Source organism: Lissotriton helveticus, chromosome 1_1 (assembly GCF_964261635.1).
Source record: "Lissotriton helveticus chromosome 1_1, aLisHel1.1, whole genome shotgun sequence".
NCBI classification, from domain to species: Eukaryota; Metazoa; Chordata; class Amphibia; order Caudata; family Salamandridae; genus Lissotriton; species Lissotriton helveticus.
The window spans coordinates 21,527,947-21,554,821 of record NC_136057.1 but is presented as its reverse complement, the minus strand read 5'-3'; the positions used below and the strand labels follow the sequence as shown (position 1 = coordinate 21,554,821).

At 49.5% G+C, this 26,875-nt stretch overlaps 1 protein-coding gene across 2 annotated transcripts in view; it reads left to right on the top strand.

Annotated features, from left to right (window-relative positions):
• Positions 1-26,875, top strand: part of ZDHHC5 (zDHHC palmitoyltransferase 5) — a 363,343-nt gene that overhangs the window by 259,236 nt on the left and 77,232 nt on the right. For both annotated transcript variants that reach the window (XM_078674125.1, XM_078674119.1), the window contains one exon: positions 18,617-18,749. In XM_078674125.1, the coding sequence (XP_078530251.1) occupies positions 18,617-18,749 (133 nt within the window). The remainder of the gene's footprint in view (positions 1-18,616; positions 18,750-26,875) is intronic.

Below are 26,875 nucleotides of genomic sequence, written 5' to 3'. Positions count from 1 at the left end.
CCTGCCCCCTTATGCGCATCTGAAAGTTCCACAGCTCAAAGAGCTGTGCAAGGCATGGGACCTTGCCATGGGGTCCTAAACCCACAAAGGCCGATCTGCAGCAGTTCCCAGCGGGGAAGAGGATGAGGAATCACAAGAGATGGAGGAGGAGGACTCGTTGTGTCCATCACTACCCCCTCCGTTATTAACACCACTGGAAGGGACCCCAGAAGTGTCCTAGAGGAGGTAGACACTAAAGATGCAGATCTTGAGACACTGGCCAAGAGGCTAAACTCCTGGCCATAGAAAAAGAAAGAGCTAAGATGGGTTTATAGCCCATCTCTGGTGGTAGCACTATAATAAATGGAGAGGGAAGTCAATCTTTTGACCCTAAAATCCCCAAAGGCATTGTCCCAGAATACCTTGATGGTGATGATATCACCAAACGGTTCATTGCTTTTGAGAATGCATTGCTTTTGAGAGAGCCTGTCTTAGCAGATGGGTCCACAGGAAGCTATGGAGTGCTATAGTGTGGGAAATTGGAGGGATAGACTCAGGACTCTGAGAAAGATACTGAATACTATGACCTCATGAAGGGTGCCCTGATTGAGGGCTTTGGATTCACCACTGAGGAGAAAAAGCTACTTCTGAGTAATTCTTGTGACCACAGATTCCCCATCTTGCGCATATTGCCCAGGTGTCAAATTGGATACGGAAACCTTTGGAGTAGTACTGCTTTGTTCCTCCATTGCTCCACTCAGGAGTAAAGAGCATAGCCATATATAAGCACCAGCCATGCATGCAGTTTGTTTAATTTTGCTCTTTTTGGCGCTGGTCTGTAGCCTCTCCCTTGTTTTTGACTAGGCTTTTTCAAAACAATTTACCAGTGTGTAAGCGGAGTGCCACCTCTTAAGAGGGTTTAAACAATGTGGGGGCTGTTGCAAATGGGCAACAGCCACTACAACGCAGCCGTTTCCACTCTATACTTAACCACGCATGCTTTACAACGCATGCGTGGTTACCACGTATAGCCTTTACCACGCATTCCTTTACTACGAAATACGTAGTAAAGGAATGAGTAAAAGGAAGAAATAAAGAAAGGGGGCTTGAAGGGGGGGCTTGGTGGGGGTCGCCCCCCAATAAAAACAAACACGAGTGGGTTTAATTAAAAGAAATAAGTCTTACCTCTAAAAAGCTCTTCGTCGACGCTAACGGTTTTCTGGGATCGTCTGTGGCCTTTACTGTAACTTTGTTACTATCTAAATTTCTGGTATCTTTGTCTTCTCGTTTTCATCATGACCTCGAAGAAGACCGGATTTAAAGCTTGCGGAGAATGTAACAAAATAATGTCCATTACAGATCCGCATGAATGCTGTTTGTGGTGTCTGAGCTCCGACCACGACGTCGAGGACTGCCAGTCCTGCAAGAAGATGACACCAAAGGCCCTCCGGGAGAGAGAAGCAAAACTTCTGGTTGCCAAGTTTAAAGAAGGAAAAGAAAAGAAGAAGTCAAGATCGCGAACTCGTCGTTCGAAGTCAAGATCTCGATCGAGGTCGCGGTCGGATTCGTCCTCGGCCCATGCTTCAAGATCTTATAGAAAGAAGCATAAAAAGAGAACCCATGAATCCCGACATCGATCGAGGAAGGAGTCTGGTTCCAAGCCGAAGTCTCAAGTGAAACTGATCGAGAAGGTAGTTTCGTCGGCTTCGGAGGATCACGATGTCGAGGTTGAGGCGTTGCATGCGAACTCACCGAGTTCACCGAAGCAGAAGAGTGTTCCATCTCCAGACCCATCCCATCCTTCAGGTCGGGAGGATGAAGGTGAGGAGGAGGAGGAGGTTGGTGAGGGTGGAGCTCGGATGCCCGAAGGTCATACGACTCCGGTACGCCAGCCCGAAGAAGAGGTCGACGTTGTTTCGACTCCACGCCCTCAAGAGCAACCTGGGGGTTCATACCCAGCCTTCCCGGCTCCAGGTCAGGACCCTTCGCATTTCCTGAATGCGATGTTCGGAATTTATTCAAGGGCTATGTATCCCTCTGGGGCTCCTACTGGTCCCATGGGTCCTATGGCATATGGTTTGGGTGTTCCTCATTCCTATGCACCTGCGCCCTTTATGCCTTTTATGCCGGCTCCGGCGCCGCATTGGCATTATCCGACTCCGGCGAGGCCTTCGACACCGAAGCCATCGACGCCGAGATCGATGACTCCGATTCTTTCGACTCCAGTTCCATCAACTATGATGCCGAACCCTGAGCGACGTCGTGAATCTCTCCCTCGTCCGACGTCGAGTTCGACGCCGGCTCCGGCTCCGTCGGAGTCGATTGCGGATCCGACGGCTTCGAATGTGAAGCTAAGATCTAGGCGTGAAGCCCAAAGATTGATGGAAGAGGAAAGATATAGAGAGGAAAATCTGGAGGAGGGCGAGCTACAGGATTCTGAGGACCCTTTTGAGGACCTATCTGTAGCTAGTGGCCTTGAACTGTCACCTGAATGGGACCTTGTTTCGGTTTCTAATGAACCCTCAAAAGATGTGACACCTTATCATGTGATAAAGAAAGCCGCAAATTTATTGAACGTTACTCTACCATCTGCAGAGTTTAAATCTAATCTGCTCACAGAGGTCCTTCACTCTCCTTCTTCAGTGACTGAACCTGTACTACCTTTTAATGATGCCTTAAAGGAACCAATTTTAGAAATTTGGAAAAATCCTGTATCAGCTCCTGGTGTATCTAGAGCTGTGGCTAGGAGGTATAGAGCAGCTCCTGAAGACCCGGAATTTTTAACATCTCATCCTCTACCGGAGAGTTTGGTGGTGCAGGCTGCCTGTTCCAAAAGATCTACGGGTGCGTTTCCGCAGGTCCCAGCGGAAAAGGAGTCTAGAAAGCAGGATCAGGCTGCTAAGAAGGTCTTTTCCTCTGCCAGTATGGCTTTAAAATCCACAAATGCAACCTGCTTGATGGGCGTTATATCCATGCTCTTATGGACACTGTGAAACAATTGGTACCCAAAATACCTGAAGAGGATAGGAAAGACTTTCAGGAGGTAATTTCTGCTACTCAAGCTGCAGCAAGACAGGTTATCCAAAGTGGATTGGACACGGCTGATTCTGTGGCAAGGATCATGGGTTCTTCAGTTGCGACAAGGAGAGCCGCATGGCTTAAATCTAGTGAGTTTTCCACTGAGGTCCAGGCTGCATTGATGGATCTTCCTTTTGACGGGTCTGGATTGTTTGGGAAGAAGGCAGACACTGCATTGGAACGCTTTAAAGATAGCAGAGCAACAGCAAAGTCGTTGGGCCTTCAGACCAAGGGCACTTTTGTAAGACGTTCAAGAGGATTTGGCAGATCTTCTTTTCGAAACTATAAGTCAATCCAACAGCAGCCACAGCAGCAGCAGAACACTTTATACAGAGCTTATAGAGGCAAACAAAGGGCCCGAGCTCGGGCCGTAATGTTTCCTCCTCTTCCTCCTCTTCCCCATCCCAGCCCCCAGCCACAGCAGCAAAGCAGCCCTAGATCCACCATTCTGGATCATGTGGGCCCAGTGGGGGGCCAGCTTACCCATTTTCTACAAGATTGGGAATTGATAACATCGGATCTTTGGGTTCTCAATCTTGTGGAGAATGGGTATGCGCTTCCTTTCCAGGAGTTCCCTCCCAATTACCCTCCTTGCCAAGGTTATTGTTCGGAGGACCACCTGCTTCTCCTGCAAGAAGAAGTCCTGGCTTTGTTTCGAAAAGGTGCGATAGAGGTGGTTCCAGAGCAGGAGACTGGTCAGGGATGCTACTCCCGGTATTTCCTGATCCCCAAAAAGGATGGCAGGCTTCGGCCAATTCTGGATCTCAGGATTATTATTATTTATTTTGTAGAGCGCGTAGTCACCCGGAGGTATCCCAGCGCTAAAAGATCCTATCTCCTAAGTTGGGAGGAACAAGGGAGAAGAAGAGGAAGGGGAGGGGGGGCAAAGAAGATCAGGGTTAAGGACATGCCAGATTCACTGAGGAAAAAGGTGAGTTTTGAGCCGCTTCCTGAAGCGGAGATATTGTGGTTCGAGTCGCAGGTCGCGGGGGAGTGAGTTCCAGAGTCGTGCAGTATGGACTGAGAAACGTCTTCCTCCTGACCGGGCTTTCTTGAATCTGGGGATAGTGATGAAGTTTTCCGTGTCCGATCGGAGGGTTCTTAAGGATTTGTAGGATGTGATGAGTTTCCTAAGAACAGGGGGGCCTTGATTTTGTAGTAATTTGTGAGCTAGACACAGGGCCTTGAATTTGACCCGCTCCCTTATGGGAAGCCAGTGGAGGAGTTTAAGGGCCGGTTTGGCCGAAGCTCTGGCAGGGGTCTTTGTGAGAATCCGGGCCGCAGTGTTCTGGATTCTCTGGAGCTTGTTCAGCGTCGCTTCGGGGGCGCCCAGATAGATCACATTGCTGTAATCAAGCCTCGAAAGTATTAGGCCTTGAATTAGCAGCCTTTGGGAGTTGGTGGGCAAGAGGGGCAGAACTTTCCTTAACGATTTCAGGAGCCCGAAACAAGTCCCGGCTACTTTCTTTGCCTGCACGGTGAACGAGAGATCTGTGTCGAGCCACACACCCAGACTTTTTACTTCTTCTTTAGGTTCAGGGGGAGGGCCCAGACAAGCTGGCCAGATATTCGAGGAGAGTGTGAGTCCTTTCGGGCCGAAGAGCAGAACCTCCGTTTTCGAACCATTTAATTTTAGGGCTGAGGTGTTCATCCAGCATTGGACCTGCGACAGACAGTTATATAAGTCTGCTGGTTGTTGTCTGGGGTGAGATAGTGATACAACTAATTGTGTATCGTCAGCGTAACTGACGACGCTCACTCCGAATGGGATGATGACCTCCTCCAATGTGGACATATAGATATTAAATAATGTGGGGCTCAGGGAGGAGCCCTGGGGCACGCCACATTGGAGGGGAATTTCGGAGGAGCAGGCGTTATTCTCCCAGATCTGGTAGGTCCGTTGAGCCAGGAAAGATGAAAGCCAGGCTAGGGCAGAGCCCTCTACGCCAGCTCCCTTGAGTCTTTTAATGAGGAGTTGGTGGTTGACGGTATCAAAGGCCGCACTTAGGTCGAGGAGGATCACTGCCACTGATCCTCCTCCGTCCAATAGTGCTCTGGCCTCCTCTACCGCTGCTAGGAGGGCGATGTCCGTGCCCTGCCCTGGACGAAAGCCCGTCTGGGAATTTTTTAGTATGTTGTTGGCCTCCAGGAACTGGGAAAGTTTTTTATTAACCAGTTTTTCAGCAATCTTGCTGATTCCTGGGAGTAGGGAAATGGGCCTATAGTTACCCAAGTTTCCGGGATCGAGGGAGGGTTTCTTTAGCAGAGCTTTCACGACTGCCGCCTTCCAGCTCGGGGGTACAACTCCCTGTTGAAGTGAGGTGTTGATCAGATGAGTCAAGGGGGGAATAATCGTGGGGGCTACCTCCTTAAGGATTCGAAGCGGGGCGGAATCCCTGGGAGAGCCGCTTTTTATGGATTTTAGCGTGTTTCCCACTTCTTCGGTCGTAACTTGACCCCAGGAGGAGAGACAACTGGTTGTAGGGGGGTGCGGGAGGTCGTTTTCTTCACACAGAGTCAAGGAGGGAATTGAATCGAGAATTTTTCGAATTTTTTCATGAAAAAAGTCCGCCAGTTGTTGGCATTTTATCTGGTCAGCTTTGGGGTCTGTGTGGTGTCTCGGTCCATGTACTGGGGTTTTCAGAAGATCTTTTAAGATGGTGTAGGATTCCTTGCTGGAGCATACTGCTTTCTCTATTCTTTCCTGGAAGAAAGCGCTTTTAATTTTTCGAATGGCAGTTTTGTAATTTGAGAGAGAGGTAGAATAAACGTATTTGTTTATTTCCGATTTGTCTTTCCTCCAGGAGCGTTCCGTTCTCTTGCACTCTTGGCGCAGGGCTTTAAGCTCAGGAGTATACCATGGAGCCGAGGATACTCTTTTAGGATGTTTGAGGGAGGAAGTTTTGGGGATGAGTGCATCCAGAGAAGAGGTGATCCATTCGTTAAACTGCTTATCGGCTGTGGCAGGATCGGTGGAGAACTCAGGGGAGGGGTCTGCAAGGGCGGCGGCCCATTCGCCAGATGCGAGTTTGTGCCACCGTCTATCAGTGACCTGAGTTTTAGTGGTTTGAGGGTTCATGGTGGGTATTTCATAGGAGATAGGGACAAGAGAGTGGTCCGTCCATGGAAGGGTCACAGGTGGCCTAGTGGTGATGGTTGTCACATTAGTGAGGACCAGATCCAGTAGGTGTCCTTTCTCATGGGTGGGCTCATTATTAACTAGTCGGATGTTGAGTGACGATAGGTCTTGAAGGAGGTCGGCGGCTATCCGGTCCGTGGGGTCGTTGAAGTGTAAGTTCAGGTCGCCTAGGATGAGAAAGTTGGAGGCGGAAAATGCTAATTGTGAGACTGATTCAGTAACGGCTTTAAGGAATTTCCCTGGGGTACCCGGTGGGCGGTAGATCAATAGTCCTGACCGGGAATGAGCTGGGGAGGATTTAATGGAAAATTGGCAGCTTTCGCAGTCCTCGATATGGGCGTTGGAAGTTCTACAAATAAGTTGATCCTTAAAGATTATGGCTACCCCCCCTCCCCTCCCTTTGGGTCTGTGTAGAGCTTGACAGAGGTACCCTGGAGGATCTTGAACCTTTACCTGAAACAGGAAAAGTTCAAGATGCTCACTCTTGCACAGGTTCTTCAAGCGCTGCTGGAAGAAGATTGGATGGTGTCGATCGACTTGCAGGATGCGTATTTTCATATTCCCATCTTGAAGTCGCACAGAAAGTATCTCCGTTTTACGGTTGGGTCGCAACATTACCAGTTTGCGGTCCTTCCGTTTGGTCTTACTACTGCGCCTCGAGTCTTCACCAAGGTGATGGCGGTGGTGGCAGCACATCTCAGGAGGTCGGGGATACATGTGTTCCCGTATCTGGACGACTGGTTGATCAAAGCGGAGTCGCCGGAGAAGGTGCTCCTTCATCTGCAAGAGACAACTCAGTTGTTGCACAGGTTGGGTTTTTCGATAAATGTACCCAAATCTCACCTGGTGCCCTCCCAGCGCAACCTGGTCATAGGTGCGGTACTGGACACTACTGTTTGTCGTGCATTCCCTCCACCTCAATGGATTCGCGACATTCAGGAAATGATTCCTTTGTTCTGCAATGGAGCGGTCGTTCCAGTCCTGAAGGTTCTTCGCCTGCTCGGTCTGATGGCTTCTTGCATTCTATTGGTCAACCATGCACGCTGGCATATGAGGGCACTCCAGTGGTGCCTCCGCAGGCAGTGGTATCAGCACAACGGAGATCTCAGGGAGTCTGTGAGGATCTCCAGAGAAACTGCAGCGGATCTGACTAGGTGGAATGTGGAAGGCAATCTGTCGCAGGGAAAGCCTTTTCAACTTCCTCCATTGGTGGCCACAGTAATTGCGGATGCATCCACTCTCGGGTGGGGTGCTCATCTGGGGGACCTGGAGGTCAAGGCTCTTTGGTCTCCAGAGGAAAGGTTGCTTCACATCAACCTTCTGGAATTACGGGCAATACGTCTGGCGCTCAAGGCCTTCCTCCCTTCCCTTCGCGGTCGGTCGATTCAAGTCCTGACGGACAACACGACCGCGATGTGGTATGTCAACAAGCAGGGAGGAGTGGGGTCGCAGTGTCTCTGCAAAGAGGCTCTGCGTCTCTGGTCCTGGGTTCAGGACCACCAGATTTGTCTGATGGCAAATCATCTGGCCGGAGTTCTAAACGTGCGAGCGGACAGTCTCAGTCGGCAGTTCTCGGCCGACCACGAGTGGAGGCTTCACCCAGAGGTGGTTCGTCATGTCTTTCGGACGTGGGGGACTCCTCAGGTGGACCTGTTCGCTACTCGCGAGAATGCTCACTGCCTGTCATTCTGTAGTCTCCAGTATCCGATGCAAGGAGCCTTGGGGGATGCGTTTCAGTTGAGTTGGAGCTCGCAACTCCTTTACGCGTTTCCTCCCATACCTTTGATTCCTCGGGTTCTGAGGAAAATTCGCCAAGACCGGGCCCAAGTTATATTGATCGCCCCGGATTGGCCAAGAAGGGTGTGGTACTCAGACCTTCTCCACCTCTCCTCTCACCCGCCGCTCCGTCTCCCTCACAGGGCAGATCTCCTCTCCCAGATGGAGGGGCAGGTTCTACACCCCCACCTCCAGACTTTACACCTTCATGCCTGGAGATTGAACGGGGCAACCTGAGTTCTTTTTCTCTCCCGCCTGACGTGGTGGATGTCATCTTGTCAGCCAGACGTGACTCCACTAAGTCCATCTATTCTTATAGGTGGTCAAGATTTGTCTCTTGGTGTGGGGAGAAATCTATAGACCCTTTGAGAGCCCATTTGTCTGATGTTCTCCAGTTTGCCCTTTCTCTGGCGCAACATGGTCTTGCCGTTGCTACAGTGAAGGACTATCTTTCAGCGCTGTCGGCATTTCTCTGTTTGCCTGATCCGCCTTCTCTTTTCAAATCTCCTGTGGTTTTAAGATTTTTGAAGGACCTCACAAATAAGTTCCCTCCTACTCCTTTTATTGTTCCTCATTGGGATTTGAATCTTGTGTTGACCTATTTGATGGGTTCTCCCTTCGAACCCTTGCACAAGTGTCCCTTGAGACTTCTTTCTTTTAAAACGGTCTTCTTGGTTGCAATCACCTCGGCAAGGAGGGTGAGTGAGCTTCAAGCTCTTAGTTCCAAGCCCCCATTCTTGTCCATTCATGCTGAAAGAATGGTTCTAAGGACCAGGGCTGCTTTTCTGTCTAAGGTGGTAACTCCCTTCCATCTAGGACAGTCCATTACCCTTCCTACCTTCTATCCTCCCCCACACCCTTCCAAGGAGGAGGAGAGGCTTCATCGCTTGGACCCAAAGAGAGCTGTTAGTTTCTATCTTGATAGGACTAAAGACTATCGTATTGACGATCAGCTCTTCGTGGGTTTTGCTGGCTGCAAGAAGGGCAGAGCGGTGCACAAGCGCACACTTTCCAGATGGATAATCCTGTGCATCAAGATTTGCTACTCTCTGGCGGGTAAGGACCCTCCTGAGGGTATTAGACCACATTCAACTAGAGCAAAGTCTACAACATCTGCTTTGTCTAGAGGTGTTCCAGTTGAGGACATTTGCAGAGCGGCGACTTGGGCCTCCCTCCACACTTTTGCGAAGCATTACTGCTTGGATACCGAGGTGAGGAGGGACGGCCATTTCGCGCGTTCTATCCTCCAAGATTTCCTGGTATAGCGGAGTGGACACCCTCCTCCAGGAGTGGGGACTGCTGTGGGACTCTATTCACAAGGTGAGTAATCCACACGGCAGATGTATCTATCAGAAGAACAAGTTACTTACCTTCGGTAACGCTTTTTCTGATAGATACAATATCTGCCTGTGGATTCCTCACTGACCCACCCGCCTCCCCGTTGTCCACTCTTCTATACCAGTGTTTCTGTTATATATTTATTTTGTTGTAAAATGTTTTATTGCATTTGCTACACACTGTGTGTGTTACCTTGATATTGGTATTGTGTATACTGTGTATATGTCTACTGTCATTGGTCTGTCCGTGTGCCTCGATGGCACGGAAAAAAGGGCGGAACTGATGTCATCATGCCGGCGTGGGCCTATTGTAGGCGTCGGTGACGTCAGCGGAGTCGCGAGCGATGCCCTGCCTCTGTGACGTCCGAGTCCACGTCGGCGCGAAGCTACAAAGAATTTCCGAATGTTGCTGACGCAGGGGGATATTCACATGGTGAGGAATCCACAGGCAGATCTTGTATCTACCAGAAAAAGCGTTACCGAAGGTAAGTAACTTGTTCTTTCGTGGTAAAGGCATATTCGTGGTAATTGCATTCTGTTGTAACGCATGCGTAGAAAAGGCATGCGTTGCAACGGAATGCGTTGTAACGACATACAACCGTTGCAAATAGTTGTCTATTACGGACCCTCACAAATTCTGTTTGTTGTGTCTGAGGTCACATCAGGACTCCAGGGCCCGTGACAACTGTTCCCAGATGATCCTAAAGTTGGCAAACACAAGAAGAATCCATGCTGCATCCAGTCAAAGACGAAAGGAACGTCCTGCTTCCAAAGTGGTTCTTGTGGCAGATCGCTGTCGAAGTCTTCGGATACGTCAAAGAAATCCAAGTGGAAATTGCCCCATTCACACCAATCTGCTTGATCCGGGTTCAGTAAAGACTTGGGTAGTGGCATCACCCTCTGTGTCCACTGTGCCGATGCCTCTCGCATCGACACCAGATGAAGCTACCCATTTCTAAGTGTTATCAGACTCCAAACTGAATTGACCAAGACCTCTCACAAAGTTGCTCCCTGTGCCGACTGACGTGCAGCCACTTGGCAACCTACAGACTACAATACCTAGCCTTTACCACATGGTAGGGCTTAGATTTTACAGTCATTTTCAAACTGATTCAAACAACGATAATCACAGATGTTCTCCAGTATTACAATGAAAACTGGTATGAAGAGCTTCTGATAGATACATCTGCCGTGTGGATTCCTCACCTTGTGAATACCCCTTGCGTCAGCAACATTCGGAAATTCTTTTTTCGTAGCCTCGCGCCGACGTGGACTCCTGACGTCATAGAGACACGACCTCGCTCGCGACTCCGCTGACGTCACCGACGCCTATAATAGGCCCGCGCCGGCGTGATGACATCAGTTCCCTTTTTTCCGCGTCGTCGACGCTAACGGTTATCGGGAATCTCTGTAGCCAACGGATACTTTGTGTCTATATTATTAACATTTTCTGCGTCTCTGTATCCTGTCTCTTCGACAATGTCTTCAAAAAAGACCGGCTTCAAGCCTTGCAGAGAATGCGGCAAAATGATGTCCATTACCGACCCACACAGCGACTGCATCTGGTGCTTGAGCTCGGACCATGATGTGGAGGACTGCTCTTCGTGTAAGAAGATGAACCCGAAGGCCCTGAGGGAGAGAGAGGCGAAGCTCCTGGTGGCTAAGATGAAAGCTGGAAAGGGGAAATCGTCGAAGTCTCGTTCTCGAAGGGCGAGGTCGAAGTCGAGATCGAGGTCGAGGTCTGGATCTCGAGGAAGGTCTTCTTCGAAGTCTGCTTCGGATCATGTTTCAAAAAAGAGGAAACATAAGAAGAGGAGACATGAGTCCCGACGTGGTTCTGGTAAGGAGTCGGGATCGAGGTCGAGGTCACCGAAGGTTCGTTCGAAGGTGGTGACCATTGAGGTCTCGGATCCAGATCCAGAACCTGAAGGTGAGGCCTCCCCTTCTGAGTCACGGGCGCCGGCTCCGTCTCCGACTACGAATCCGGCTCCGAATCCATCTCCGGCGCCGTCCCCGGTCCGAGATGAGGAGGAGCCTCGTGAGGATGAGGGCTCTGAGCCCTTAGGTGAGCCGAATCCGAACGCTCCTCGGGACAGGCCTGAAGGTTTTCATCCACCATTTCCTGCCCCAGGCCAGGACCCTTCTGCGTTTCTCAACGCGATGTATGGAGTCTTTTCGAGGTCGTGGTACCCCTCTGGTGCACCTTCGGGTCCCATGGGTCCTTTGGCTTTTAACTTAGGAGTCCCTCACTCCTACCCTCCGGCTCCGTTTATGCCTTACATGCCGGCCCCGACGCCGCCGTGGCATTTTCCGGCTCCACCGAAGCCGTCGACGCCGGTTCCGGCTTCGCCTGCTCCGGGTCGGCCTAGAACACATCCCTCTGAACCTGCGGATTCGATCCCGACGTCGATTCCGAATCCGTCGGAGCTGGTGGTGGATCCGATGGCAAAACGGGTCAAGATGAGATCCAGAAGAGAGGCTCAGCGCCTTCTGGAGGAAAGGAGGTTTTTGGATTCACAATCTGACCTTGAAGAGGGTGAGTTGGATGAAGATACTTTTGAGGATTTGGCAGAAGCAGGAAGCCTGGATTTCTCTCCAGAGTGGGAGTTACCATCAGGTTCTAGCACTCCTTCTAAGGATGTTCAACCCTATCATTTGATTATGAGGAAGGCTGCCAGTCTCCTTAAGTTGACTTTGCCTACAGCAGAATTCAAATCTAATATATATATAATACTTCATTCTCCGAGTTCAGTGGTGGAACCTCTTCTTCCTTTCAATGATGCTCTGACAGAGCCCATTCTAGAGGTGTGGAAAAAACCTTTGTCGGCTCCAGCTGTCTCTAAAAGTGTAGCCAGAAGATACAGGGTTGCCCCTGATGATCCTGCCTTTTTAACCTCTCACCCTTCACCGGGGAGTTTGGTCATTCAGGCTGCATGCTCCAAGAAGAACGTTAGTGCTTTCCCTCAGGTTCCTTTTGAGAAGGAGGCAAAGAAGCAGGATCAGGTGGCAAAGAAGTCCTTCTCCTCTGCCAGTATGGCATTGAAGTCATCAAATGCCACTTGCTTGATGGGGAGATATTTACACGCTCTGATGGACTCTTTGCATGTTCTTGTTCCAAAAATTCCTGATGACAGCAGGAAGGATTTTGAGGAAGTCATCTCTGACGCTCAGGCAGCGGCTCGCCAGGTCATTCAGAGCGGTTTGGATACTGTAGACTCTGTGGCGCGCATTATGGGCACTGCTGTCGCTACTAGGAGGTCTGCCTGGTTGAAATCTTCTGACTTTTCGGCTGATGTTCAGGCGACATTATTAGATCTTCCTTTCGATGGTTCAGGCCTTTTTGGGAAGAAGGCTGATGCGGCCCTTGAGAGGTTTAAAGATTGCAGGGCGACTGCTAAATCATTGGGTCTTCAAGTGAGAGGTTCTTCAACTGGCAGAAGATTCAGAGGTTTTGGCCGCCCTGCCTTTCGGAATTTCCGGCAAGGCCAGCAGCAGCAGCAGCAACAGCAGCAGCAGCAAAACTCTTTGTACAGGTCTTACAGGGGAAAGCAAAGAGTGCGTCCTCGTGGACGTCAGGTCTCTTCCTCCTCCACTTCCTCCAACCCTCCTGCCCCTGAGAAGCAGCCCTAGATCCGACATTCAGGATCATGTGGGTCCGGTTGGGGGCCGGCTTACCCATTTTCTACAGGATTGGGAATCGGTTACGTCAGATCTTTGGGTTCTCAATCTTGTAGAAAATGGGTATGCCCTTCCCTTTCGGGAATTCCCTCCCAATTTCCCTCCTTGCCAAGGGTATTGCTCCGAGGAGCATCTGTCTCTTCTGCAAGAGGAAGTTTTGACTCTGATAAGAAAAGGTGCGATAGAGGTGGTCCCAGAGCAGGAAAGGGGTCAGGGATGCTACTCCCGGTATTTCCTGATTCCGAAGAAGGATGGCAGGCTTCGTCCAATCCTGGATCTCAGGATCTTGAATCTCTATCTGAAACAGGAGAAATTCAAGATGCTCACCCTTGCTCAGGTTCTTCAAGCGCTGCAAGAAGAAGACTGGATGGTGTCACTCTACTTGCAGGATGCTTACTTTCACATCCCAATCCTGAAGTCGCACAGGAGGTATCTCCGTTTTACGGTGGGATCGCAGCACTACCAGTTTGCGGTCCTTCCGTTTGGACTTACTACTGCGCCTCGAGTCTTCACCAAGGTGATGGCAGTGGTGGCTGCACATCTCAGAAGGTCAGGGATTCCTGTATTCCCTTATTTAGACGACTGGCTGATCAAAGCGGAGTCGTCAGAGAGAGTGCTCCATCATTTGCGGGAGACAACCCAGTTGTTGTACAGGTTGGGTTTTTCAATAAATGTACCCAAGTCTCACCTGGTGCCCTCCCAGCGCAACCTGTTCATAGGTGCGGTACTGGACACAACCGTATGTCGTGCATTCCCTCCCCCTCAAAGGATTCGCGACATACGGGAGATGATTCCTTTGTTTTACAATGGAGCGGTCGTTCCAGTCCTGAAGGTCCTTCGCCTGCTCGGTCTGATGGCTTCATGCATTCTGTTGGTCAACCATGCACGCTGGCACATGAGGGCGCTCCAGTGGTGCCTCCGCAAGCAGTGGTATCAGCACAGCGGAGATCTCAGGGAGTCAGTGAGGATCTCCAGAGAAGCTGCAGCGGATCTGTCTTGGTGGGGCGTGGAAGGCAATCTGTCCCAAGGAAAGCCTTTTCAACTTCCCCCATCGGTGGCCACGGTGATAACGGATGCATCCACTCTCGGGTGGGGTGCTCATCTGGGGGATCTGGAGGTCAAGGGCCTTTGGTCTCCAGAGGAAAGGTTGCTTCACATCAACCTTCTAGAATTGCGGGCGATACGTTTGGCGCTCAAGGCCTTCCTCCCTTCCCTTCGCGGTCAGTCTATTCAAGTCCTGACGGACAACACGACCGCGATGTGGTACATCAACAAGCAGGGAGGAGTAGGGTCGCAGTGTCTCTGCAGAGAGGCTCTGCGTCTCTGGTCCTGGGTTCAGGACCATCAGATTTGTCTGATGGCAAATCATCAGGCCGGGGTTCTGAACGTTCGTGCAGACAGTCTCAGTCGGCAGTTCTCTGCCGACCACGAGTGGAGGCTTCACCCGGAGGTGGTTCACAACATCTTTCGGATGTGGGGGACTCCTCGGGTGGACCTGTTCGCCACTCGCGAGAATGCGCACTGCCTGTCGTTCTGCAGTCTCCAGTATCCGATGCAAGGAGCCTTGGGGGACGCGTTTCAGTTGAGTTGGAGAGGTCAACTCCTTTACGCGTTTCCCCCCATACCCTTGATTCCTCGGGTTCTGAGGAAGATTCGCCAAGACCGGGCCCAAGTCATATTGGTCGCCCCGGATTGGCCAAGAAGGGTGTGGTATACAGATCTTCTCCACCTCTCCTCTCACCCGTCGCTCCGTCTCCCTCTCAGGGCAGACCTCCTCTCTCTGATGGAGGGGCAGGTTCTACACCCCCACCTCCAGACATTGCACCTTCATGCCTGGAGATTGAACGGGGCAACCTGAATTCCTTTTCCCTCCCGCCTGACGTTGTGGATGTCGTCTTGTCAGCCAGGCGTGACTCCACTAAGTCCATCTATTCTTATAGATGGTCGAAATTTGTCACGTGGTGTGGGGAAAGGTCTGTTGATCCTTTGAAGGCCCATTTGTCTAATGTTCTCCAATTTGCTCTTTCTTTGGCGTGGCAGGGTCTGGCGGTTGCCACGGTAAAGGGTTACCTGTCGGCGCTGTCGGCTTTTCTCTGCTTGCCTGGCCAGCCTTCTCTTTTTAAGTCTCCTGTGGTCTTAAGGTTTTTGAAGGGTCTTACTAATATGTTCCCTCCTTCACCTTTCATTGTGCCTCAGTGGGACTTGAATCTTGTATTGACCTTTTTGATGGGTGCTCCCTTTGAGCCTCTCCACAAATGTCCCATGAGGCTTCTTACCCTTAAGACAGTCTTCCTGGTTGCAATAACCTCGGCAAGGAGGGTTAGTGAGCTTCAAGCTCTTAGTTCCAAGCCCCCATTCCTTACCATTCATGCTGATAAAATGGTTCTTAGGACCAGGGCTGCTTTTCTGCCTAAGGTGGTGACTCCCTTCCATCTAGGACAGTCCATTACCCTTCCTACCTTCTATCCTCCCCCTCACCCTTCCAAGGAGGAGGAGAGACTGCACCGTCTGGACCCTAAGAGGGCGGTGTCCTTTTACTTGGACAGATCCAAGGACTTTCGTTTGGAAGACCAGCTCTTCGTTGGATTTGCTGGCTGCAAGAAAGGAAGAGCGGTCCATAAAAGAACTTTATCGAGATGGATCGTCCTCTGCATAAAGATCTGCTACTCTTTGGCCGGTAAGGAACCACCAGAGGGTATAAGGGCTCATTCAACTAGAGCTAAGTCTTCAACCTCAGCATTGGCTAGAGGTGTGCCTGTTGAGGATATTTGTAGGGCGGCAACTTGGTCTTCCCTCCACACTTTCGCGAAGCATTACTGCTTGGATTCCGAAGTGAGGAGGGACGGTCACTTTGCACGCTCTGTCCTTCAGGATTTCCTGGTCTAGAAGAGTGGACACCCTCCTCCGGGAGTGGGGACTGCTGTGGGACTCTATTCACAAGGTGAGGAATCCACACGGCAGATGTATCTATCAGAAGAACAAGTTACTTACCTTCGGTAACGCTTTTTCTGGTAGATACTATATCTGCCTGTGGATTCCTCACTGACCCACCCGCCTCCCCGTTGTCCACTCTTCTATGCCAGAGTTACTGTAATGTAATGTATATATATTTTGTTGTCATGGAAATGTTCCAATTGCTTTCCTGCTTTTGCTTAACACTGTGTGTTTTGCTTTGAGTACTGTGTACTGTGTATACTTGTATATTTCTACTGTCATTGGTCCGTCCGTGTGCCTCGATGGCACGGAAAAAAGGGCGGAACTGATGTCATCACGCCGGCGTGGGCCTATTATAGGCGTCGGTGACGTCAGCGGAGTCGCGAGCGAGGTCGTGTCTCTATGACGTCAGGAGTCCACGTCGGCGCGAGGCTACGAAAAAAGAATTTCCGAATGTTGCTGACGCAAGGGGTATTCACAAGGTGAGGAATCCACAGGCAGATATAGTATCTACCAGAAAAAGCGTTACCGAAGGTAAGTAACTTGTTCTTCAGGATGCCAGTGGATTGGATCCTTCACCTAATATTGGCCTCGCCGATCAGGGCTATGCCCTTCCTTTCCTTTCCTTTCTAGCATCCACATATTCCACAGCTCTGAGTGATTGATGGAGGGTCATCTGTCCATCGTATGGCAGGAAGTGCTTGCCCTTTTGGCCGAAGGGGCCATTGACAGGGTCCATTAAGATTAAGAGCTAGGTGTTACTCATGCTATTTACTTATGGTGAAGGAGAACGGAAACCTTTGTTCTGTTTTAGATCTTCGCCCTCTCAGCGACTGAGAAGGACAAATTCAAGATGATCACGAAATTCCAGATGCTGTCTGCTTGTGGCCCTTGGGACTGCATGGTGGACTGGATTTCAGAACATTTATTTCCACAACTCGATCATGCAGTCCCACACACTCTTCCTGTGGTTTACAGTAAGCCAAGAGCATTTTCAGTTTTTTACTGCTTCCTTGATCTGCTCCTCTGGTTTTCTGAAAAGTCATAGCGATGGTCGCAGCACACCTTCGGAGATTGGGCTATCAGTCTTCCCCTAAGTCGACTGGCTGCTGAAGGCAGGCTCACCCTAGAGAGTTGTCAACCACCTCCAGATGACAGGGACCCTCATAGGAATTTACTGTCAACGCGCAGAAGTCAGCCCCCACTCTTTCTCATACGCTCCTGTCTGAGCCATTCTAGATGCTGGATGGTTTCATGCCTTTTCTCCAGAGTGAAGCGTCCAGGACATTCACCATATGATCCATTTAGAAATTAACTCCTTTAAAGGGAAAAGGGCAGTCCTTAGCGGGCCATAGTTTACGAATAGATGGTCCGTTCGTCTGATCTCCCTTGTTTGGTATAAATAGAATTTCAGTACCCTTCTGTCATGTAGCAGGTGAAGAGCCCTTTCAGGTGGGGTCGAAGGGTTTGGTAAGAAGGTTGGCAACTAAATTGTTTAGTTGACTTGAAAATATGACACTACTTTGGGAGAAAGAAAGGAAGGGTGGGTTCTCATTACAGCTCTGTTCTAATGAAAAAGCTGTGTTATGCTTGTGTGAACATAAGGCCTGGGTTTCACTGACTGCACCTAGTAACAGCTATCGGAAAACTTGTGTTCCATGATAAATACTGCAGACTCGACTTGCATATAGGTGCAAAGTGAGGACCCATTCATTTTAAAAGCACAATGTTCAAACCCTGTCTAATGAATGTGCTCTTCGGCAGATGCGGTTTATGGCAAGATATTAAAATATTTAGACCATGTATGCACTTTGTGTTGTCTTTATCAGTCAAGGATACATGTACTTCAACACAAGATCATTTGCCCTCTGGGATGTTATTGAATTTGCGTTGTAGACATCCGCGCTATCCTTTATTTTTTGTTTTTTTTATCTTTGCCATGACAAGTCAATAAAGCTAGCAATAGCAAACCCATTGGGGTAGAATGTATGCGAGATACTTTATATGAGCAGCAATTAGTTTTCAGTCATGTTTAGAGAATCAGAACATTAGTAGAGTCATTTTTGGGAGATTCATTGTTTTGAAGTAATGTGCGTAATAATGTGGCATTTTCAATATTCCTCGTGAAATGTAAGGGGAGTATTTTGTATATATTCACGTAATATTGCACAGTGTACAGAGCACTATCCAATATGGTTGTGAGCAAGGCTATTATCTTTATTTATGTATACATGCATATTTGCAGTCCTTTAAACGCTAAAAGTGGCCACATTTTATTTCTAAAAGAAGCTACTGAATTGAAAGTCACCATAGAAAATCTTTTCTGGCCCATCATGCATGTGCAGATTGATATGGTTGCCCGAAGAAAGGCGGGGGAAAGTAAACACACTTTGACTGGCATTTGGGTCGTTTTCAACTGAGGAGCTGGTAATACTAAACGTGCTCTGTGTACACCCCTTAGGCTGCCTTGAAGCTATTGCCGGACTGCCTCGCTCAATGAAATGGAATGATTCAAGCATGTGAATCTAGTCAAGATACCATACCACCTCTGGAGAGCTCTAGTTATATACAAGTAACTTCTTAACTGGTTATTTATGCATGCATTCTGAATTCTGTCTGCCTAACCTAGTTGCAGAAGCCGGTCTGACTGAGTCTGCAGTAGCATTTGACTGGTTTTCTACTATTCTTTATGCAGCTACCTGGGAAGGCGGAAGAAGGAAATGACCGTTGTTGTTCAGCCCCCTTTCCTACGACCAGACATTTCCGATAGTCAAATCACTGTCAAGTTGATGGACAATGGAATCCAAGCAGAGCTGAAGAGATCAAAGGTGAGAGAGTAGCAGCCCATTTTGTGGTAAGGTCGTTTAATGGAGAATTGATTTTTAGAGAGGTTGAAACTAAACAGTGTAAGAAAAAATAGTTTGTGTGTTCATACCTTTGTAACTCATCTTTACAGTCCACCTTTTTACAACTGAAAAAATGTAAGAAAGTGGGCAGATATACCATCACCTTCACTGAAATAAAAAAAAGCTGCACTGTGCCTAGGAGCTCCTTGGCCAAGCATGCTGTATAGGCAATTGGCTGTTCAGTGCTCTTCTTTTGGCAGCTAGGATTCTTTACCAATATATTCTTTCTGAATACCCGCATGTGTGTGAGGTACCTGAGCACAATGTTTTGCAATCTATTAAGTAGGAAATATCCCCAAAAAGGCAGCATTTGACATATTTTACCCCGTAGGCCAAAATACAAAGAGAACAGTATATTTGGATGAAAACTTTATACTTATAGTAAAATAAAGGTAGGAAATGGTGCCCCAGTATAAGACATATAAGTGCCCAGTATAAGACATACACATAGTAAACTTTGACCTTGCTCCTTTAAGCAACTAAGAGGAGGACACTGCGACTGTCATGCCCAGCTGGCTGTCTGGGAGATTTGTTATATTTTTCCGTGGGTGAGGAAGATCCTGACCAAAAATCCTCCTTTACCTAAAGCAGCTTTTGGCTACTAACATCATTTTTTTGGGTGGTCTCGGTTTTCGTAAGTATCTAAAAACGTATTTTTCTTTTTATAACTTTTTTGTCAGAAAAGTTATTTAACCCCTGAAATGTCCTTGTTGTTTCGCCTCCCATTTGCTTTTACCCACTATAACAGTGCCAGAATATGAAGGGAAGATGATGATCCCTATGCCTGCGGTTTGTCTTCCTGACTCCCACTTCAGCAAGAAACATGGAATTTGTCAGTAAATGTCATATAGAAGACTGAGGGCGAGGGAAGCGTTTCGCCTTATGGCTAAGAAAGAGGAAGTGGGACACAGGACCTCACCTGCTGTGCTCTCTTCTGCCTCATTCTACCCTCCCTGCCTCTCATGGCGCCACATCTGCGCGTTAGTGGAAAGCAACTCCTCGTCGAGCCACTCAATGACAAGAAACGGATATCAAAACATTTGATAACAAAAGGTTTGGAGATCTCGGATCAACATTGAGAGCTATTTCGACTCTGGGGCTCCCCATTTCACACTCCCAATCTATACTGGGTGGAAATTGGGATGCCTTATGCCCTTAAGTGGAAGAGGTGTGGCGCAGCGGCCAGGGTGCCTGACTCCAGACTACGGGTTCACGGTTCGATCCCCAGGTGCCGGCGGCAGGTCAGCCCAGCACCATTTGACTCTGGGAATAGCTCGCTTAATCATTCAGACGGCCCCCAGCGCCGGGACACCACTTCGGAGGTAGCGGTGTGCTTTACAAATACTGGTATTTCATTAAGGCTTAGGAGTATCGTCCCATTGTCAGTCACCTGCCTTCTCTTTCTTCGGCTGAAGACCCATCCCAACCGGCTGTACTAAGCTCCCCACAGAGGATTGTATCTGATGGAGACTTCTAACTGCAGTTTCCTCACCTTTTGAATGTTCTGCCAAGTGCCAGACTGGATCCTGAAGTTCTTCAGCAGTATCCTTGTGTGCCAGCAGGTGGCACCAGCGGTGCTGATTCCACATTGTTTCACGCCAGTGGTGCCATGCGCGGACCAGTATAGGTGTCCCCCATGTGCGCTCACAACAGTTACCTTCCTCCTGCTCCTACAAACTCAAAACACGAGCTACCCTTAATATCTCTAGAGCACACTTTTGACTGCATTTCTACAGTGTGTAAGAGAAAATGCTACTTCCCAAATCTGCATTGCAAGACTACCATGCACTGCCATAAGCTCCGCCAACGTCCTTTCCTGCAGCTGGAGCAAAGTGACACAGACCCAATGGTTGGACGCCTGCAATACCACCCAGCCTGACCCTGCAATAAGCAGTCCAGAACTTCAACATCTGGTTCGCCAATGCAGGACCAGAGTAGCCCCCTCATACAAGCCAAGACCCACAGAGCCACCAAATAAGCCAGCTGGTACACCCCCGAATTCAGGACAATGAAATGCAGCTTCTAACAACTGCAAAGAAAGTGTCCACCAGAAGAAACACCACGGACCGAGACGCTTTCAAGTCAGCCCTCAACAAATACCACCTGTGACTCAGACACCTTGGGAAACTGCATTGAAGCAAGCACCAACCACGCCAAGGAACTCTTCAGTATCGTCAGAGTTCTCCTGCTCTATGACAACCGGGAGCACGATCCCTCCCTTACAGGAACTCTGTGACGCTCTACCACGACAAGATATCCACCATCTATATAAATTCCAGCCCCAACCCACTGACCTCGACATCCTCATCACTCCAACGGAAGCCTCTCAGGATCAGGCGCTCACCACTTGGGAACAGCTCACCACACAGAGCAACACAGATCCTCTTTGGGAGCACCCTCAGACTTGTGCCCCCAGCACCTCTTCAACCTCGGAGGCAAGGATATCAGCCACCAACTCGCCACCATCCTCAACGTATCTATTGCCGCAGTCACCTTTCCAGATGCATGGAAAAACGCAGAAGTTGGACTACTCAAGAAACCATCCGCTGACCCCACCAAACTCAAGAACTACCTCCTCATCTTGCTGCTGTCTTTCCCTGCCAAAGTCCTTGATGAGGCCATCAACCAGCAGTTCTCCAAATACCTGGAGAGAAACATCCTGCGCGACGCCTCCCAAACCAGTTTCTGTGGCAACCACAGCACCGAGACCGCACTAATCACAGCCACAGATGACATCTGCATCCTCCTCAACAGAGGAGAATCGGCGGTCCTGATCCTCCTCGTCCTCTCCGCAGAATTCAACATTGTATCCCACTACACACTCATCAAGAGACTGCTCCACATCAGGATCCAGGAAGATGACCTTAGATGGATCGCATTGTTCCTCACGGGAGCACCATCTGCGGCATCCCGCAAGGCTCATCCCTCAGCCTCACCCTCTTCAACACCTACAAGACACCTCTAGCTGACATTGTCAGAACCCACGACCTGAACATCATATCCTCTGCCGACAACCTCAACTAGTCCTTACAGACCTGCCACCACGAAGATCAGCTTCCACAACTGCTTGAAGAACATCGCCAACAGGATGAAGACCAAATGTCTGAAGCTCCATACTGACACGTCCGAAGTGCTGATCTTGGGTAATAATGCCACCCCTTTGAACAGCACCTGGTGGCCCGCCCAACTCGGACCCACCCCCCACACCAACAGATCATGCCTGCTACCTCGGCATCATCCTGGACAGCAAGCTCACCTTGAAGCGGCCGATCAACGCAGTCTCTTCCACCTGCTTCCACACCCTCTGCCTGCTCCTGAAATATATTCAAATGGCCCCCCATCTGCCCGAGGAAAACCGTCACTCAAGCCCTAGTCACCAGCCGACTGGACTACAGCAGTGCACTGTAAGCTGGAACCACCGCCCAACTCATAAAAAGACTATATACAATACAGAACTAAGCGGCCAGACATCTTCTCAACTTGCCCAAATGGACCGCATCACATTTCACCTTAGGAACCTGAGCTGGCTTAATGTACAGAAAACATACCAATTCAAGATATTTACATGCCTACGAAGCCCTCCACAACCTAGGACCAGCATACTTCAACCACAGCCTGAACTTCCCCCAACCGTCCAGAGACCTTCACTCCACCACCCACGTCCAGACCCCACACATCCACCAAAGCCACAGTGGAGGCCGATCCTTCTCCTACCTCACTGCCTAGTCCTGGGACAGGCTTCTCCTCCATCTCCAGCCATCAGCCTTGCTGGAGCAATTCAGGAAGAGACTGAAGAACTGACTTTTTGACCCAGCACCTGGATACCCTCCCGGGTGATTAGTTACGCTATACACATACTGATTGATTGACAGGGTTCAAACCAAGTGGGGAATGTTGCAAACAGATGTCTGTGACTGACCAACACTTGGTTTGACTCATGACTAGATCACAACGCCAAACCCTGCAATAATAACACATTGATGCACCTCAAGGCCATCCGGGATGTGTAAGCGAAGCTGTTTGTGGGGAAACACTGCAGGACCACCTGCGCTTTGACCAGTTAAGGTCCGATGACCCGTCCCAGTCCTGCTTCCAAGACCGTTCCCATGACAGATCATAGTCACAATCCAAATCCTCGGTTAAGTCCAACAAAAAAAAACAAGAAGACCAAGCATGTCTCCTGGTTGCACTCCCAAAGTCGTTCCACTTCATACCCAATTTAGACTTATCCCGCAGCAACCTGAATTTCCGGTGTCACAGATGCAGTAAATTGAGGTCTTCAGCAAAGCCATGCTGGGGTGTTTTGCCATGTTACCGGCTCTGTTTAGCAAGCCTGTGGGCCCCAAGGAGCTGAGAGACCTTCCAACTGGGCTTCTGAAGCCTGACTTCCCCATTGGCGCCAGCTGGGCCCTTTGGTTTTGTTCTGGACCGATTTCAGAACAGATTCCCTCTCCTGCACCACCACCCATGACGGAACATGATCTACCAATGATAATGCTGGAGCCGTCGACTCCGGACGACGACAGCCAATGCCTAGTACTGTCTAACACCGGGGTCTCCAACCGGTCGATCGCGAGCTACCGGTAGCTCGCGGAGACCCCGGGAGTAGCTCGTGTAGCCCTTCAGCCTTTCCAGTAGGAGACATGCCTCCACCGCAGGTAAGCTCAATGGTCGCATTAGGGATCCTTTTGGGCGGGATGGCTGACAAGGTGTCAGAGAGCGCCGGTTAGGAAGGAAAAACGAGTGGAACAGAGGGCAGAAAGGCACAAAAAACGAGTGGAACAGAGGGCAGAAGGGCACAAAAAACAAAGCAAAAACGAGTGGAACAGAGGGCACAAAAAACAAAGCAAACATTAGTGGAACAGAGGGCAGAAAGGCACAAAAAACGAGTGGAACAGAGGGCATAGGGGGCACAAAAACAAGGGGAAAACAAGTGGAACAGAAGGCAGAAGGGCACAAAAAACGAAGCAAAAACGAGTGGAACAGAGGGCAGAAGGGGCACAAAAAACAAGTGGAAAAGAGGGCAGAAGGGCACAAAAAACAAGTGGAACAGAGGGCAGAAGGGCACAAAAAACGAGTGGAACAGAGGGCAGATGGGGCACAAAAAACAAGGGGAAAACGAGTGGAACAGAGGGCAGAAGGGCACAAAAACGAAGCAAAAATTAGTGGAACGGTGGGCAGAAGGGCACAAAAACGAGTGGAACAGAGGGCAGAAGGGGCACAAAAAACGAGTGGAACAGAGGGCAGAAGGGGCACAAAAAACAAGGGGAAAACGAGTGGGACAGAAGGCAGAAGGGCACAAAAAAACGAAGCAAAAACGAGTGGAACAGAGGGCAGAAGGGACACAAAAAACGAGTGGAACAGAGGGCAGATGGGGCACAAAAAACAAGTGAAACAGAGGGCAGAAGGGCACAAAAAACAAGAGGAACAGAGAGCAGAAGGGGCACAAAAAACAAGGGGAAAACAAGTGGAACAGAGGGCAGAAGGGCACAAAAAACAAAGCAAAAACTAGTGGAACAGGGCAGAAAGGCACAAACGAGTGGAACAGAGGGCAGAAAGGTACAAAAACGAGTGGAACAGAGGGCACAAAGGCACAAAAAACGAGTGGAACAGAGGGCAGAAAGGCACAAAAAACGAGTGGAACAGACGGCAGAAGGGCACAAAAAACAAGGGGAAAACGAGTGGAACAGAGGGCCCCGAAAAACAGGGGAAACGAGTGGCACAGAGGGCAGACTACAGAATACAAAAATATAGGGGCAGCTAAGAACAGAAGGCAGAATGGGCAGAGAGGCACGGGGGTAGCGAGGGGAACAGAAGGGAAAACCGGGCAAAGACACGGGACGGGCAGGGAAACAAAGGGAAGAAAAAGGGGCACGGACCACGTACAGGCTGTGGGGGAAGACCTTCAACAGCAGACACAACAATGATAATACAGGCAATACAATAAAAGCAATAAAATGTTGAAAGGCACATGTGTACAGGTTACCGTTACATGTCAGGCAGGTAAAAATAGATACAGCCAGGATCAGCAGTAGGATTTTCGTGCTGCTGTCTGATTGCTCACTTTCCACAAGCCCCCGGGTACCACTGTCTCTTACAACTCAGCAGTTATCTGTGTCCAGTAGTCCAGGCCAAGCTCATGATGAGGCGGGGGGAGAGAAGTAGAGGGGTATGGGGGGCATGGGATTGAGGGGGCATGACTGTTAAGTCATGTTTCAGGGCCACTGGTATTATGTGGCACTGGGGGGCCAAATTATGCGGCAAGTTTTACAAAACCATGCAGCAAAAAAGACAAATTATGTGGTGTATTGCAGCTAATTTTGTGATAGTACTACTTTATCGTTTTGTAATTTGTACTCCTTAGAAGTGTCTCTGAAATTTTGGACCTTAATTTTGGACCTATTAATTGTGTGTCTTGAAGCGTCACAAATCCAAAGTCATTCCTTTTGGTGTTCCAGGGAACTCTTAAGTCAGGCCTGTCTTGGGTATTTTGTTCAAACCACAGTATGGGCTCTGATGAAATTAGACTTAAAGTCAATGAAACTAGGCGTGGGGGGGGTCTCTCTGAAAAATGCGCGAGTTGCTTCGGGTTCAGTAGCTCACGGCGATTTTCACTGGCCAGAAGTAGCTCTGACTACACAAAAGGTTGGAGACCCCTGGTCTAACAGCACCGCCTCGACCATGGCTGCATACTGCTTAACCTGGGTGTGGGGAAATGGCATATATTATATGGTGTGGTTGTGCAACCTCACCGTGTAATACTCACCAACCCCTTAAGAACCCTTTGGTTTTGTTTGTCAAGCCTTCATCTCAACCCTGAGTAGTAAGGGCTCTGAGCATCAAGGCTTAGAGTCGAAACAAGTGTAAAGCATTTAACCAGCACCAAAACAATTAAAGAAGAAATACCCAAGACATCAAAGAAATCTGAGCTCAATTTTATAAAATTGACTGAAATTGTATGTATTTTCAGACACCCCAACGAAAAAGATCCATCAGAGGGTTCCGAAGATATAGAATTTGCGAGGTATAGTAAATAAGGTTATTTCACTCCACTGCAAACAAGCACTGGCAGATACAATCAATTTGGCACTTTTATACCTAAAACGTTTGGCCAGTTGGAATTTGGTCTACCAGCTCCAGTCGGTAGCCACTCAGGGGGACCAGCAAGGTCATCAGACAGTGACCTGAGTAGGTGAAGCATTCCTCAGTCAGTTCCAGCTACAGTTGGCAGACACTCGGGGACCAGCAAGGTCATCAGACAGTGACCTAAGTAGGTGAAGCATTCCTCAGTCTGTTCCAGCTCCAGTCGGCAGACACTCGGGGACCAGCAAGGTCATCAGACAGTGACCTAAGTAGGTGAAGCATTCCTCAGTCTGTTCCAGCTCCAGTCGGAAGCCACTCAGGGGGACCAGCAAGGTCATCAGACAGTGACCTAAGTAGGTGAAGCATTCCTCAGTCTGTTCCAGCTCCAGTCGGTAGCCACCCAGGGGGACCAGCAGGGTCATCGACAGTGACCTAAGTAGGTGAAGCATTCCTCAGTCAGTTCCAGCTCCAGTCGGTAGCCACTCAGGGGGACCAGCAAGGTCATCGACAGTGACCTAAGTAGGTGAAGCATTCCTCAGTCTGTTCCAGCTCCAGTCGGCAGACACTCGGGGACCAGCAAGGTCATCAGACAGTGACCTAAGTAGGTGAAGCATTCCTCAGTCGGTTCCAGCTCCCGTCGGTAGCCACTCAGGGGTCCAGCAAGGTCATCAGACAGTGACCTAAGTAGGTGAAGCATTCCTCAGTCGGTTCCAGCTCCCGTCGGTAGCCACTCAGGGGGACCAGCAAGGTCCTCAGACAGTGACCTAAGTAGGTGAAGCATTCCTCAGTCTGTTCCAGCTCCAGTCGGCAGACACTCTGGGACCAGCAAGGTCATCAGACAGTGACCTAAGTAGGTGAAGCATTCCTCAGTCAGTTCCAGCTCCCGTCGGTAGCCACTCAGGGGGACCAGCAAGGTCATCGACAGTGACCTAAGTAGGTGAAGCATTCCTCAGTCTGTTCCAGCT